At 37.9% G+C, this 16,592-nt stretch overlaps 1 protein-coding gene across 3 annotated transcripts in view; it reads left to right on the plus strand.

The window, feature by feature from the left end:
* The window catches only part of lrrk2 (leucine-rich repeat kinase 2), a 49,852-nt gene that overhangs the window by 22,830 nt on the left and 10,430 nt on the right, over positions 1-16,592 (plus strand). For all 3 annotated transcript variants that reach the window (XR_007928348.1, XM_051884536.1, XM_051884537.1), the window contains 15 exons: positions 1,991-2,241; positions 2,384-2,532; positions 5,331-5,424; positions 5,934-6,120; positions 6,240-6,421; positions 7,209-7,432; positions 7,522-7,649; positions 9,389-9,607; positions 12,638-12,839; positions 13,230-13,318; positions 13,404-13,591; positions 13,670-13,824; positions 14,020-14,166; positions 16,115-16,306; positions 16,421-16,567. Coding sequence is in view for 2 of the 3 variants with exons in the window: in XM_051884536.1 (XP_051740496.1) it covers positions 1,991-2,241; positions 2,384-2,532; positions 5,331-5,424; positions 5,934-6,120; positions 6,240-6,421; positions 7,209-7,432; positions 7,522-7,649; positions 9,389-9,607; positions 12,638-12,839; positions 13,230-13,318; positions 13,404-13,591; positions 13,670-13,824; positions 14,020-14,166; positions 16,115-16,306; positions 16,421-16,567 (2,554 nt within the window). In the remaining variant the exon portion in view is untranslated. The remainder of the gene's footprint in view (positions 1-1,990; positions 2,242-2,383; positions 2,533-5,330; positions 5,425-5,933; positions 6,121-6,239; positions 6,422-7,208; positions 7,433-7,521; positions 7,650-9,388; positions 9,608-12,637; positions 12,840-13,229; positions 13,319-13,403; positions 13,592-13,669; positions 13,825-14,019; positions 14,167-16,114; positions 16,307-16,420; positions 16,568-16,592) is intronic.

Genomic DNA, 16,592 nt, shown 5'->3' on the forward strand with positions numbered 1-16,592 from the left:
TATTTATATTATTCTCCCTATTTTTCGCGAACAGTGAGCTTGTGCATGGTACAGTATTTCCTCTGCTGGCGGGTCTGTTCTCTTTGTGTCCGTATTCAGCGTGTTAAAGTCCCGTTTACATACTTCGTAAATACACAGATGAAATTTTGGGAAATTATTACAAAGCAGTTTGTTTGCAAGCCCGGAATAAAAACGTTTTTGGCCCCTGGACTAGTGCATCTCTATGTTTTATTATAGTTCAAATCAGATTGGACACCGGGCCGTAAGTTTGACACCCCTGATATACATCTATTTGCACTGTAAATTGTTTTATTTACTATGGGCTAATAAATTTAACCTCAATGTTAGCCTGGGATGAATGCAAATTCCAATGATAACCCTCTGGGATTTTGCAGCACCAACTTGTAACAACAGTAGGTCAACATAACTATTGCGTTCTTTAATTGATTCCCTGTCTTATTCTGCCCTCTAGTGGGTAATATCGAAAGAGAACATGCTGCTAACGCTGCCCAATAAATACTTTTAATGTTATTAAACACTCGTTAGGCAGGTTATTTGCACTTTTAGAACATTGTTTTCCTTTTAATTGAAAATAAATGCCTTTTTTGATATGTGAAGTGTAACTAGAGAAGAGCGAACTCGGCAAAAGGCGGATTCGAAACCGAGGCGATCGCAGTAAAAGCTTGAATTGCGATCCAATAGATTAGCGTTGCGCCACTGAAGACATTGACATGCTATCCTGCTTTATCATACTTGATAGACAATAAAGAGTTATTATGTTGAAATAACTTAATATCTTGAAATAACGAGATATTATGTCGTTATAACGACTTATTATGTTGAAATAACGAGATATTATGTCGTAATAACGACTTAATATCTTGAAATAACGAGATATTATGTCGTTATAACGACTTAATATCTTGAAATAACGAGATATTATGTCGTTATAACGACTTATGTTGAAATAACGACTTAATATCTTGAAATAACGAGATATTATGTCGTTATAACGACTTAATATCTTGAAATAACGAGATATTATGTCGTTATAACGACTTATTATGTTGAAATAACGACTTAATATCTTGAAATAACGAGATATTATGTCGTTATAACGACTTAATATCTTGAAATAACGACTTAATATCTTGAAATAACGAGATAAGTTTTTTTTTTTCTCCCCACCAAGTTTTTTTTTTTTTTTCACCATGCGGTTCAGGGCTTCCGTATCAAATAACACTACAGTTGAAATTATAAATAAGTTTGTGCTTTAGTTTGTCAGTCAGTTACATCAAAATAAATGTGAAGCACAAAAAAATGATTAAAATGTAATGATTTAAAATGTATTTTACAGTAAAGCTGTCAAAAGTGGCTGTAGTAATGAGCACAGAAAGATGGAGGTTCAAATAAACAGTCTTAACAAATCCACAAAGGGAACACGTAGAAGAACACCAGGAACAATATAATACACAACCACGTGAACTGAAACAACATGGAAGAATGAACTGAGGAAACTAAGGGCTTAAATGCACAGGGAGAAATGAGGTAACCAAATGAACAACAGGTGAACGTAATCAGCAACTAAGGGAAGTAGCAAACAGAACTCTGGCAAAGCAGAACAGGAAACAGAATGAAAATGAAACATACAGAAAACTAAACAGACTAGAACATAATCCTGACAAAAGCTTTTAATTTGACTTTTTTTTTAGCACTTTTTAATAGTGTACTTAAGTGTGTTCAGAAACATAGTCATGAAAGTGCAATCTAACAGATACAGGTACAGTTTTTATATATATATATATATATATATATATATATATTATACTTATTATTAACTGTTATTAACTGTTATTAACTGTAACTACAGTAATTACATTTTCTACTAGCATAACAGTGGCTCAGTTGTAATAATTATAATTGTATAAATTGCGTAATAACAAGAATATCTATACAAAAAATTAATTTTTTTTTTTTTTTTTCTCCTTAGAGTTTAAGAAATCTAACCCGTCTAGATCTCCAAGGTAACCAATTGCAGTCACTTCCAGGAGAACTCCTGGGTTTACCTGCACTGAGCGTGCTCAATGTGTCACGCAACTGCATTGGTCCACTTCTGCTGCTGGACCCAAATGTACGCAGTCCAACCTTACGCCAACTCAACCTCTCCTTCAACCAGATCACCATCTTCCCCTTCCAGCTGGGTCAGGCCATGGACAAACTGGAGGAGCTCTCGTTGGAGGGGTATATTATATGATAATAGTTTTTTCTAGAGGGCTGGGGTGATTTCTTTAATTTGTATATGTGATATACATAATTGAAAAAAAGATTGTATGCACAAATCAACAGAAAATCTTATTTTATTTGTTTTTTTTTTTTTTTTCAGAAATCAGATATCAGAACTGTCTCTCCCTCTATGTCTAGCTGAATTAAAAGTTTTAGATGTCAGTAAGAATCAGGTTAAAATGGTTTCAGACAACTTCCTCACTGAATGTCTCAAGATGGAAACTTTCATCGCTTCAGCTAACCAAATCAGTGAGTCTGCCCAACTCTTTAAACCAAACATGAACTTGAAACAACTTTGAAACAACATTCCTTTTTAGCTGACGTAACCTATGCTGCGTGAGCTATTGGTTAATGTTAGTCAATAGGCAAATATCTATTAATAATTGTTTTATACCAGTGTTATATTATTATTATTTATATGCTATTATAGTATTTATTAATATTTTGAATCAGCTTAATTTTTGTATTTTCAGTCGTCTTTTTTAATTTGTTTTATCATTTGTCATTTTTTTAGTTATTAGTTCTGTTAGTTTAGTATTTATTAGTATTAGTTTATTAGATTTAATACATTTTTATTTTTAGTTTAATTTTACTACTTCAACTTAAACTTATTTATTTCAGTAATTGCCAAGTTAGGGGTGTTGCAATATACTGGTATTGATGATAACCGTGATATTCAAAACATGAAATATCAATATCGTGTTAATTAAGGCTGTGACAATATACCGGTATTGGCGATAACCACAGTATTTAAAATGAATAGTACACATATGATAATATGGCACATAAATAATCCAGCACCAATACCTGGTTGACATCCCAAAATAGGTGGCTGTATTGCACCTCAACGCTGCCATCTGTCACAAAGCAGAAGGTGCAGCGCGCAGCTACTACTGCCGTGCAAAATCATGTCATCCCATAAGACAGAGGCAAGTGTCTACTCCACACTTCGCCAGTATGGGAGTTTTTTGGATTTAAAGAAAATGACTCGTTAGACACCCCAGTCTGGAGGACCCACCTCCACTTCCATCATCCTGTGGATTTTGCCTCTATACAGAGAGTAATTTGCAATTATTTTGCTAGTCCTGCCCTCGTGCCATACAAGGTCCAACTGAGGATCCCTTCTCAGTACGGCGTGAGGCAGGGGCTCTGGAGGAGGATGTGGAAGTGGACATGAACAAACACAGTTAGGGACAAACAAAACAGTGGAGGGAGGGAGGAGCAAGGGAGAAGTCAGGAGCAGAAGGGACCCAATGATGACCCAGAACATAGCCAGCATGATGTTCAGGGGGAGTCGTTGGAGGGAGGAGCCATGGTGGAGACTTGGGCGATGGAACCAGAGATGCAATCTCCTGCGAAGGAGCCGGTTGCTGTGGAGACCCAGACGGAGCCAAGGAGACACAGAGCCAGGGTGACACTGCAGGTCTGGAGGACCAAGGTTGAGATGGCTCATGAGACCGAGGACAACGGTGGAGAAAAAGCGGAGAGGGCAGAGATGTAACTGGAAGCCAGAAATCCCGTAGTGGCACCATGATGACGTCTGACCAAGGTGAAGACGGGGGGATGAGGGAGCCTGGTGAAGCTGGTGGGATGACGGCCATGGTGGAGCTGAGGGACCTTTAAGCCAAGGCGCAGCCAATGGGTCAGAGGACAGAGGTCGAGTCCGGGGCTTGGTGGCTGGAGATGAAGACACGGCATCCTCACAACAAGGCAAAGCTGGGGACTGGAAGACCCATGGCGGATTCATCTCACTGCATGGGGCCAACTGTGGATGAGCCAAGGGACTGACAGGAACCAGCGGAGGAAGGGCTGATGAATCGGCTGGATTTGATAGAGGAGGTGGAAGAGGAAGGCTGGGTGGGCACTTTGGAAACACAGGAAACTCTTGAGACACAGGAAAATCTTGGCTGGGTGGGACCAGTGGAAACGGGGGATTCAAAAGGTATTACCTCCTCTAACTTATCCATTATATTTCCAGAGTCAGTCTTGGCTCATTCACAGCAGTGAGGGTGTGGGCAAGGCTTCCATCCATGCCCTTAAATTCCATGAGTACTCGCTCGGGGACGGGTGTTGTTGCGTGCACCTGGTCAGACGTTTCATTGAGCTCAGTCTCCGGGGCGGAACATGGCGCAGTTGGGCTCACTGGCACTTTCTCTGCGGTAGGCTAAGGCTCCTTGTCTGTGGTGGAACTCGGCTGTCGTTCCATCTGGCGGGGTGATGGCTGACTGGGCTCTGGGTCAGGTGGAGTGGGGCTGGTGGGCTCCACGGGTCTGATGGTGAAAGCCGATCCATTATTTACTAGCAGTCTAGATCTAGAAAGTCTTGGGTGTGTTCTTCCAGTGTGAGTGGTCTTTCTGTTCAAGGTAGAGTAGCTGCACTGCTGGTAGGTCCATGGCGATGGGGTGGAAAGAAAAAAGAAAAGAAAATAACACACCACAATAATCACTGTTTAAGGTCTGATCTTCTGTCACGGGTTGTAGTATACAAGTAAGCGCACAAAGATGAAGAACTCATGGGAACAGTCTTTAATTCAGTAATCCGCAGAATAACGGGGGAAACACATCCACTACACAAAGACGAGACAGGCTAGAGAACTGAACAAAACAGGGAGTATATATACCAGACTAAATGAGGGAACTAATGGGCTAATTAATGAACATCAGGTGAACTGAATGAAACTGACACAGACTTGGACCCTGAACGGAGCATAATCCTGACAAACAGAAAATGATTTTTAATACTTTTAGTTTTAGCTAACAATAACAACAGTTTTAGGCTACAGTGTAAATAATGCAGCCTTTCTAAAATCTTAATAGTTTAAGCTGTAATTTAATGCTGGTTAACATTATTATAATACACATAGAGTTAGAGCATTACTACTAGCAGCTACAAAATGAGTGTCTACTTTTAACCATCCAGTTCGTTCACATTGTATTAAATTAAATATGTCACATTACATTATGTTACACATTATGTTAAATAGTTTTCAAATGTTGTTTCATGGAAATTTAGATTGATAAAATTGTTCTATTCTTGTTTTCATACAGGTTCATTGTCACACCTTCCCTCAAAAATAACCACCATTAAATTATCACAGAACAATTTTACAAGTGTTCCTGAAATAATCATGAACTTGCCATAGTAAGTGCATTTTTCTCTCTCAAATTAACATAATAATAACACAATAAAAACTTCAGATTTATCAACAGCACCTGTGATGTGCTTTATAAATTTTACAATTGAAAATCATTTTAACTTGTCCTTTGTAAGTTTGTAAAAATGTTGTGTCTGCAATAATGTGGAAATCTATGTGGCAAGGCATTCTAACAGAATAAACATTAAATGACACGCTGTATTGACAGTGTAACCAACATTACATTACGCATTACATTACATTATGAAACATTATGCTGTACACGCTAAAATGAGACAGTTTTGTTTGCTCTAAAAGTGTCTCAACAAATTGGGCCCAAAATTACTTGCAGAAATTCCCAACCAATCGTCATCCCTCTTAAAGTCTTAATAATTATATAATTTGCACTCTGGTTAAAGATGCTGTTAATAAACCCTAAATTGTTTTGAACTTGGAAGGTTCTTTTTATACTGTTTTATAACTTTCTCTTTTAACACCGGTCTCTTTTTCTGATTAGTTTACGTTCGGTGGACATGAGAAATAACAGTATTAGCGTTCTTCTGGGTCCAGCTTTCTGGGTTAGTGTAAACCTGAGAGAGCTGATGTTCAGTCATAATCACATCTCCGCACTCGACCTGAGCGGCCCGGTTTACAAGTGGGCCCGACTGGAAAAACTTCATTTAAGCTCCAATAAACTCACTGAGGTATTCATATCACACTCTGATTCAACTGAACACTGCGGTTTTGGCCTGTCTTTGTCCCTGAAACTGTATATTTTTTGATATATGATGATATGTTAGTGTTTTGTGCTTTTATGCTTTAGATCCCTCCTCAGATCGGTATGTTGGAGGACCTGACGTCTCTAGATGTCAGTCAAAATGAAGGTTTGCGCTCTTTCCCTGATGAGATGGGAAAGCTTGTTCATTTATGGGATCTACCTCTAGATGGTCTGCAGCTCCAGCTGGACCTTAAACACATCGGGAGCAAAACCAAAGACATCATCAGGTCTGCATGTCACCTTTAGGCATTGTCCATTTAAAGTAATGATGATTGCCATTTAAAAAAAAAATTACAATTTTTTTTATTTTATTTTATTTTATTATTATTTTTTTTTTTTGGCCAGTATTGGAAGATGATAATAAGGTCTTATTTTTCAAACAGAGAATTGTTCCTCTCCTGAATTTACTTAAATCCCTGCATGTAAACCCCTGGATTTGGATTATAGCGTATTCAGTATTCAGTTTTTTTTTTTTTTTTGAAGTGCAGTTTTATTATTTTTTTTATTTTTTTTTAAGAATCTAAAGTTTAAAGACAACATGAAATCAAAATTGTAGTCCTTGTCTGTTCCTTGTCACTAATACGCTTCTAAAAGTTGATTAAATAAACTTTTAGTAGTTATACAAGATGGGACGTCAGTTATACAAGATGAGACATTTTATAGTATTTCTCTTCCGAGAAAAAGGGCAAAACATATTGATGTCTCATCTTGCACTGAGGGGCATATTAATTTTTTTGCCAAATAGTATGCTCTCTAGAGTATTTATGTCTCTCCCTCTAATTACAAATACCATCTGCCTCTAAATAGCTGTAGGAATCATAGTTCATGATATAAACGAAAGATTACTGGCTATTTAAAAAAGGGAGGAGCCTTATAATATGGCCTGCCCCCACCCCATTCTGTTTCAATTGCCTACCTTCAATTGTCCAGTTTTCAAATACCTCGTCCAGCCATTTCATGGAGTTTTTAATATTGAATAATAATGTGATCGCTGATTCGCTGTGGTTCTTACAGGTTCTTGCAGCAGCGTCTGAAGAAAGCTGTCCCTTATTACCGCATGAAGCTCATCGTGGTGGGCAGCCCGTGTAGCGGGAAAAGCTCTTTGATTCAGCAGCTGATGAGACTCAAGCGCTCTCAGTGGCGATCTGATCAGCACACCATTGGCGTCAGCGTCCGAAATTGGCCCATCAGGAACAAAGAAAAAAGGAACATGCAGCTAAATGTTTGGGAGTTATCTGGTGAGCATCTACACAATGCTAGCAACAAATCAACTTTGGAAAAATATAATTTGGAAATTGCAGGTTTTCCTCTTTCTATTATTGTGCAGGTGCTGAAGAATGCAGTGGGTTTCACCCTCACTTTATGAGCTCCAGGGCTCTCTATCTAGTCCTGTATGACCTGAAGAAAGGAACCAGTGAGATAGATGCCATAAAACCCTGGCTCTTTAACATTAAAGTAAGTTTAACCTTTTACTCATTCCAGCAAGCACAATACTTTTACAACACGTTTTTCAAACATTTTCATTCTAGGTCATGGTACATTTAACTACATTTAGCAGATTAGAGCTGTGCAATAATATAGTTTACAGTTTATAACATAGTTTATAATATAATTTTTACGACAATACAAGAAATTAAAGGGCTAGTTTAACCAAAAATGAAAATTCTGTCATCATTTACTCACCCTCAAGTTGTTCCAAACCTATATGAATTTCTTTCTTCTCCTGAACACAAAAGAAGATATTATGAAGAATATGGTTAACCATACAGTTTATGGGCCCCATTGACTTCCATAGTGTGGGAAAAAAGTCAATGGGGTCCATCAAATGTTTGGTTATCCATATTCTTCAAAATATATTCTTTTGTGTTCAGTAGAAGAAAGAAATTCATACAGGTTTGGAACAACATGAGGGTGAGTAAATGATGACAGAATTTTCATTTTTTGAGTGAACTATCCCTTTAAGCAGTTGGGGTATGCTATATAGGACAGTATATAGTAGGGGTGTAATGGTACACATATTAGTTATGGGTCTTTCGATTAGTTGCATGCGTACCAAACAAATACAGCGTTGTTTTAACCACTTCACGTGTGAAAATTAATTTGAAACTCCTAGTTTTAAATATCTTCATTTTAACAAATCAATATTGATTCTTAAATCCTAAGATTAATCTTTTAGTCTATGCTGTTTCTGTTGGTGCTTCAATAAAACTTCACTAGACATTATATAGCGTGCCTCCTGTCCAGTAATTGAAAAAAGCTTTGTGTTTTGTTACTTTTGATAAGAAACAAAGTCTCATCTTTCAAGTTCTGTTCATTTCTTTTCAGGAAATTCAAACAATAAATTCTGTTCTGATGTTCTTGATGTGGCATGAAAGATCGCTCTATAAGTGCCTCAGTTCAACCATCAACACAGAGCTATAACTTTTTACTACTGGTTATAGAATGAAATAAACATGAATAAACATCTCATGTCTCATGTAATCACACAATCAGTGTTTCAAATGCGGAAAGCTCTGTTGTTAATTGTAACCTGTAATAGAAAATGTACTGAACTGAGGTACGTACTGAACCGTCATTTTTGTCTACCGTTACATCATACCGTTACATATAGTGCTCTACGTGTGTATACTGTATTTATGCAGATAATGTTGGACCTACTTAAATATCCAACTTATATAAATAGCTGGGCAATAGTAGAGTTACATTTTGCGATGATTAAAAAAAATCAAGCAGTTGAGGTTTGCTATACAGTATATATATAATTACAAGAGTAAAGTACTGCATGGTTTTGGATAAAGTTGGATATATAGAGGTGTGCAATTATACAGTTTAAATTTTGCGATAATATAAACAATCATGCTGCCGAGATGCTATATAGTATAGTTTTAAAAACGTTGTAGTAAGCACACCTAAAATTAAAAAAAAAAAAAAAATGTTACCAAAACATGCAGTTTACATATTTTGATGACCAAACTAACATACACTTTGAGAAATATTAGAACTGAGGCTGGAATTTTGTACAAACAAAGTAAACCATTTTGGAAATGTTGTGCAAACAGTAGATTTTTCCTTAGGTAGTATCAAAACATCTATATAACATTTTTACTATGAATATAAAACCAGACCAAACATTTGCTTTAGGTTTTAAAATTACATCATTTGCATATTTTAATAAAAAACCCTGTTTCTCTCAGGCCGTAGCTGGACAGTCTCCTGTGATTTTGGTTGGAACTCATGCAGATGTGTGTGAAGAGCGCCACCTACAGGAGTGTGTTCTGAAGCTGCGAGAAGAGCTGCTGTCTCAGCCCGGGTTTCCAGTGATCAAAGACAACCACATGCTGTGTGCCTGTGAGGAGTCCGAGTCCATTAGCAAGTTACGCAAAGCCATCTACAGAGAACTCATTGGATTTAAGGTGATTTACAAATTTAGTTTTTCATGGCTCTTATTAGCAAATATTATCAATGATATTAACCAATAAAATACCATAGAGTTATCATAAAATGAGTCAATATAAATAGTCTGCTATAGATCAAGTTTTCTGAAGCAATACAAGTTATTTTATTTTTTATTTTTTTTGTACACTTTTATGACTGTTTCTTAAAATACATTCTTATAAAGTATATTATGTCTGTAATAAGTACAATATGGAAATTATTTGCCTTGTTAACCCCGCACCTTTACCAGCAACTCGATCTATGTGACTGTTACTTGATCTGATCAGGTGTGAAGAAAAGTCTAGCTGCGCCCTTTCAAACAAACTCTCTCCAGAAAAAAATTTTTTTTACTTTCAATAGCAATGTTCAGTTCTTCAACAGTTTCTTAAGAAACTGATTACAGTTTCTTATTGTTTCTTGCAAGAACTGTAGGTAGATTCAAAGATTAAATAATTTTCATTCCTTGAGAATCTTCATCTATTTTGTTCTAGAAGTACAGTATAATTTCTTTAAGAATTTCATCCAAGCCATATTATGTATTTTTTGCATGTTTCAATCATCAGTTTCACAATTGATAATTTAAAATTTCCACCTTGGAATCCAAATTCCTCATACAGTATATCTTTGTAACTCCTCTAAGGCCGCATTTACATGGTTCAAGTGACCCATTGCCATGTAAGCATACAGATTGGATATTCCCCTGTCAATGAGAGTCGTACGTCATTGAAAAAGCGACGGTGGCAAATGACATCAACTCACCAACCACGTTCACAGGACTCTTTTCAATAGCGCAATGGAGGACAAATGCGCAACCCAGTGTTTTGCTGACCTTTAAAGATGGTGTGGAAAGCAAAACTTGTATTATCATTTTGTCTGCATCCATTGCAAATCGTACTGTTTTTACTTCCTTTTCGGCCTAAGCATTTCCAGGTCAGTATATCTACCTTGGGTTGTTTTGACAAGTGTATAGTGTAAATGCACTATGTAAAAAAAAAAAAAAAAAAAAAAAATTGGATTAATTCAACAAATCGGAATTGGGCATCAAGATCTGCAGCGTAAATGCGAAAGTCTCTGCTGCCTAATGTTTTTAAGTAATGAAGTAGTGGCAGTAATGTACCCCCTCGTCACCGCTTTGCATGCATCCCAGAACGCGGCTGGTGTGACCTCCCCATTATCATTATTTTCCATAAAGGCTATACTCGGAAAACATTCGGCGAAACATGTCCACAACCGGAAGTTGTATATTTGGCACAGAAATACTCTGTCATACATCCAACTTGTGTTTTAAAACTTTGGCCATGTTTAGCATGAGAATGCAACTCTTCAACAGTGTAAATAAGTCAGAATGCATGAAATAGCATTACACCCCCCTTTAATATTATATAACATCTTTCCATATGAACACACAACTCGCCCTCCCCAAAAGGGAATGGCCCCCATTACTGATCACATGTGTGTGTCACATATTGTGTGTCACGAGTGCACCGGTCCTCCTTCAGTGCTACACTCCCTAACTCACACTCTGGACTACATTTCCCTGCATCCCTCCTTGTTCTCACCTACACTCATTCAGCCATCAACCATCATCTCTGGCATCTCTGGTGTGTATTTAAAGATTACCTGTCTACTTACTGCCATCAAGTCAAGATGTGTGCATCCTTGGTCGTCTCTCTCCTCATCCATTATTTCCATCATCAGGTGCAAAACAGCAAACCTAGTTACCATCCAGTTATCTCCTTCTACTGCTATAATTCTGAATTGCTTGCCTGTTCATCTGCTGCAGTGAAGTCTATCCTTATTTCCACTAACCATCTGTCTGAGTCTGATATTCCGTAACATTGTGTCAGTTTGATAGCTATATTCTGATATTTGTTATTAAACGCCTCATACTAGTTGAAAATACTAGCATAACTTTACTGAAATGAGCACAAATCCAAAACTGAACAATGAAAAAAAAAAAAAATCTACATCCAATTTTGAGTCCATCTCTAATCAAGGCAAAGATATACAAAACCTACATTTTCTTTTGGGTCAGTAGAATCAGTGTTCAGGGGGCTGAAATTCCCTCTCAGCTAAATCCTTTGTTGCTTCTTCCACTGTGTTATTTTTTTTTAACTGGATCCCATCTGGAAAGAAAAAAAAAAAAAAAAAAAAAAACACCCACCAGCTTTACCTGGAAGGGGTTTTGGAACTTGATGATCTCCTTCAGTAGTTTATTTGCTTCAGTATGCTCCTTGTGCTTTTTAATATTACTCTCCTGTCCTGCCAGAGAAATCTCTTCTTCCTTCGCAGATCTCAGAATTTCCTCCTTTATTCTCTTCACCACGATTGATAACGGTGGAGCTTTTTCTGGTAACTGTGGAGCAAGCGTGCAGTGTGCTCTCTCAATATGAAGGGAAGCAGATGTTTCCAATTCAAATTTACCCCTCAGCATATCTTCAACAATAGTGATCATAGATGGCAAATTGCTCTTTTCCCCTTTATACAACCCAGTAGATCCTGATATTGTTCCATCACAAATGGCCTTCTTGTTCTGTTATCCTTGCTTCTAACTGTGTCTGAATTTTTTTAAAACTTAATATGCTTTCAGTTTTTTTATGATATCTCCAAGCCCACGATTTATTCTTCGGCTTCTTCCAGTCGGTCATTGGTGTTTTGGATATTCTCCCTAATTTATTTTAGCTGATCTGAATGGTCTGTACTCAAGTCATGCAATTTTTGGAGAATCATATCCAAGCTAACTATCTCCTCAGATTTGCCAGCGCCTCGCCACTCCAGCACTGTATCATCCGGGAAGACATTTAATGGCGACTTTGTGTTTTGACTCCGCATTTCTCCTCTCTCTAATTGTAATTGCTTCTTTTGTTTTCGCATATTATGTACTTGAGCCCCATCTTCATTGTTGACAATAATGGTATCTTTCTGATCTTTCAAGCTGCCATCACTTCGGTGACGTCACCGGAACCACATTGCATTTATTTAATGAATTGTGTCTGTGCTATTGGCAGATCCAGGGTCAGCCAGTAATGGGGCAGCTGATTCCAGACTGTTATGTGGAGCTGGAGAGGAGAGTTCTGCAGGAGAGGTCGTGTGTGCCCGCTGACTTCCCAGTCCTCTGGCATAGCAGACTACTGGAGATAATTCAGGAAACACAGCTGCACCTAGAGGAGGGAGAGTTACCACACGCTATCCACTTCCTCAGCGAGGCTGGTTAGAGTTGTTTCACTCCTGAAACTCTTTCTGATATCTTCCTGTTGCTGTTTATGTCCAATATATGGGTGTTTCCAGGGCCGGTGCCACAGGGGGGCATGAGGGGCATTCCCCTCTTAAACTGACTATCCTTTCCCCTCAGTCAAGATGAATGTGAAAAGGGATTTTTAATAATGAATTGAACACTTTGAATACACAATTAGAGTTACACTGTTGCTGTCACTGGATCCGTCAAAGATTAGTTTACACTACAAATTTGATGTGTGTTTCATCTTCCAAATGTGGCTTGAGTAATCTGATCACAAATTGTTTTGGACCTGGTTTACATCTGTATTAAAATGTGATCACTTGCAGGAGTAAATAGGCCCTCTTGTCTGTATTTGTCTCCAGGTGTCCTGCTGCACTTTGATGATCCAGTACTTCAGCTAAAGGATTTGTACTTCATTGACCCACAATGGCTTTGTAACGTCATCTCTCAGGTTATACACTCACAATCCTACTCCTCTTTTTGACAAATTCCCACTTTCACAGCAGTAACGTCTTATCTGTTGTGTTGATTAACAGACGCTGACACTGAGGAGCTTTGGTCAGTGGGACAGCACTAGAGGAGTGGTGCAGCGCTCCGCTGTAGAGAAGTTTCTGGACAAAAGTCACTGTTTTCCCAAGAATCATCTGACTCAGTACTTCAAACTATTGGAGAAGTTTCAAATAGCCCTGCCCTTCGGAGATGACCAGTTACTTATACCTAGCAGGTAGCAATAGGACCCTTTTTTGTATTAAATTAAAAAGTGTTGTATGGTTGTAATTTTTTGTGTTTGATATGTGCCCAGCCTGTCAGATCATAGGCCGGTGATTGAGCTCCCTCATTGTGAAAATTCAGAGGTGATTATTCGGCTTTATGAGATGCCGTACTTCCCCATGGGATACTGGTCCAGACAGATCAGCCGTCTTTTGGAAGTGTCTGCTTTCCTGCTCTATGGCACAGGTAACACAACACAAACAGCATAAGGATTCCTGTAACTGGTCAAACATTGTGCTAGCCAGTCATAGGTTTGATTCCCAAGGTACACACATACTAATATAATGTATAATAAAATGAATGCACTGTAAGTTGATTGGGATTAAAGTGTCTGCCAAATGAATAGGATGTATGTTGGTTAACTGTGTGTGTATTCTGCAGAGAAAGCATTAAGACCAAACCGGATCTACTGGAGGAAGGGCATCTATCTGAGCTGGTCTGCTGAAGCTTACTGTCTGGTGGAGGCCTTGTCTCTAGAAGAGAGCTCTGCTAGCTTCATCAAGATCACAGTCCCCTGCTCTCGCAAAGGTAAGAGTGAGACATGGTCACAGTGTTTGGGTCATTCTAAACACTACAGTAATGGTAATGACAGTTGTGATTTAACAATAGTAATGTAATGGTGATGATGATGGTGGAGACTATGATAGAGGTGATGTCATGATGAAAATAATGAACTGTAATAGTAAATATGTTGGTGATTATGTGGTTGTGGGAGTGATGATGATGTGGTGATTATGATTTTGATGGAGGTGATGGCATGATGTTGATGTGATGGCAATGGTGATGTTGTGGGGTTGATGAAGGTGTGGTAAAGGTGTGACGGTGAATGTTAATTGGTTAATGATAATTGTATGTTGGTCATGATGATGGTAATGATGTCATGATGTCGTGGGGGTGATGATGAGGGTGGTATGGTGTTGGATATGATGGAAGTGATGTGATGATGATATAGTAGTGATTATGATGGTTTTGTGATGATGCAGTGATGGTGATGATAGTGATGCATTTGACTTGGTGATAGTAATGATTGTCGTGGTGGTGATGAAGATATTGATGGTGATATGATGCAATCAAGTTAGTGATGATGATGGTTATGATTTTGATAGAAGTAAGTGATAATTATATGATGGTGTTATGTAATGATTATAGTGATGATGATGTCATGGGGTGGTGATGTGATGATAATGATGTGATTGTGAATTGATGGTAACGATTTACTGATTGTGGGATACTGATGGATGTGATGGTGATAATGGTATATTGGTATTAATAATGGTATATTATAAAGATGGTGATGATGAAATCATGATGTCATGGCAGCAAAGGTGGAAGCAAGTCACATGTTCAAGTCACAAATAAGTTCTTACCAACAAATCTCGAGTCAAGTCTCGCACAAACCAAGCAAGTCAGTGGTTTACCTCAAGCAAGTCAAGTCGAGTCCTGCTAAAGATCAAGTCAAGTCACAGTACCAAATAACAGAAATAAGTATAGTTTATATTTCCCACAACCTACTTATTTATTTTTCTCCCAGAAATGATGAACATTTTAGTTATACAATTGAAATAATAATAAATAATAATTTATTATAATACTCATTTATTCTAAGTATTATAATTCTGAATTCTTATAATACAAGAAAAAAGGTTGAAGGTAAAAACAGTTAAATGTAAAATGCACAATTGTAATGCATAAAAAATGATTAAATTAGTATTATAGTCAGTTTAATATGTTTAATTCTATGATTTATCACCTATGGGGCAGTGACAGAAATTAATGTTCTCATTAAGAGCCGATATTTGAATTAAATTGAATTCCAGGGGATTTCTTTCCTAACCTTTTTTAAGTGAATTTAAGAGGTTGTGATGGTCGTGTCCGAGATCCTGGCTTTGCAAATTGTGCATACAGCAAATCACCTTTATGAATATGGTCAATTTCAAAGTATTTATATCCAAAAAAGCAATTGTGAGAGATTCTCTTCTATCTTCTGTATTTGGCACTCTGCAGTATTTTACTGTGCTGTAGGACTCTGGTTAGTGGTGCCGGTGGTTCCGTGGCTTGCATTTTGCTTATCATTTGATATTGCAATGTTGAAAATAATAAAAATAATAATAATAATAAATAATTACAATTAAGTCATTGTCACATCATGCAGTTAAAGTCAAGTCTCGAGTCATTGGTTCTCAAGTCAAAGTCGAGTCAATTCATTTTCTTCATTTAGTCATGCAAGTCCTTAAATTTGCGACTCAAGTCATGTAACGGACATATGATGATAATGGTGTGTGATGTGATGGTCATGGTGATAGTGATGCATTTGATAGGATGATTGTGGTGATTATTACAGATGATGATTTTATAGTGGTGATGGTTGTAAAGATGTGATGGTGATGATAATGATGTGTTGATGATGATAAGGTGATGATGGTGTTGATGACGATGATGATGATGACAACAATGATGACGTCTCTGTCCTATGTAGGTCGTGTGTTGTTTGGGCAGGTGGTGGATCACATTGACTCTCTGCTGGAGGAATGGTTTCCAGGCCTCCTCGCCACAGATGTCCACGGCACCGGGGAGACACTGCTTAAGAAATGGGCTCTGTACAGCTTTAGCGATGGACAAAACTGCCAGAAAATGCTGCTGGAAGATCTACTCTCTAACATCAATGCAGGTCTCTGTTCATTCTGTTTAAATTCTGAAACACAACTATTTTATTGATAACCTGCTTTATAAAAATGGTGCAAAATGCCACCTGTGCTGTCCTGACTGGTTTCTTGTCTGTAAGATGGTTTGCTGGTGAACCCAGAGGACCCCAGCTGCACTCTGCCCATCTCTCAGATCTCTCCGGACCTGGTACTGAGCGACCAGCCATCCAGCACCATACTGGATCCAGAGCAGCTGGAGATGGAGCTCTCTATAGAGTATCTGTTGGGTTAGTACATGAATGAACCATATAG

This window comes from Ctenopharyngodon idella, chromosome 24, assembly GCF_019924925.1.
Source record: "Ctenopharyngodon idella isolate HZGC_01 chromosome 24, HZGC01, whole genome shotgun sequence".
Taxonomy (NCBI): domain Eukaryota; kingdom Metazoa; phylum Chordata; class Actinopteri; order Cypriniformes; family Xenocyprididae; genus Ctenopharyngodon; species Ctenopharyngodon idella.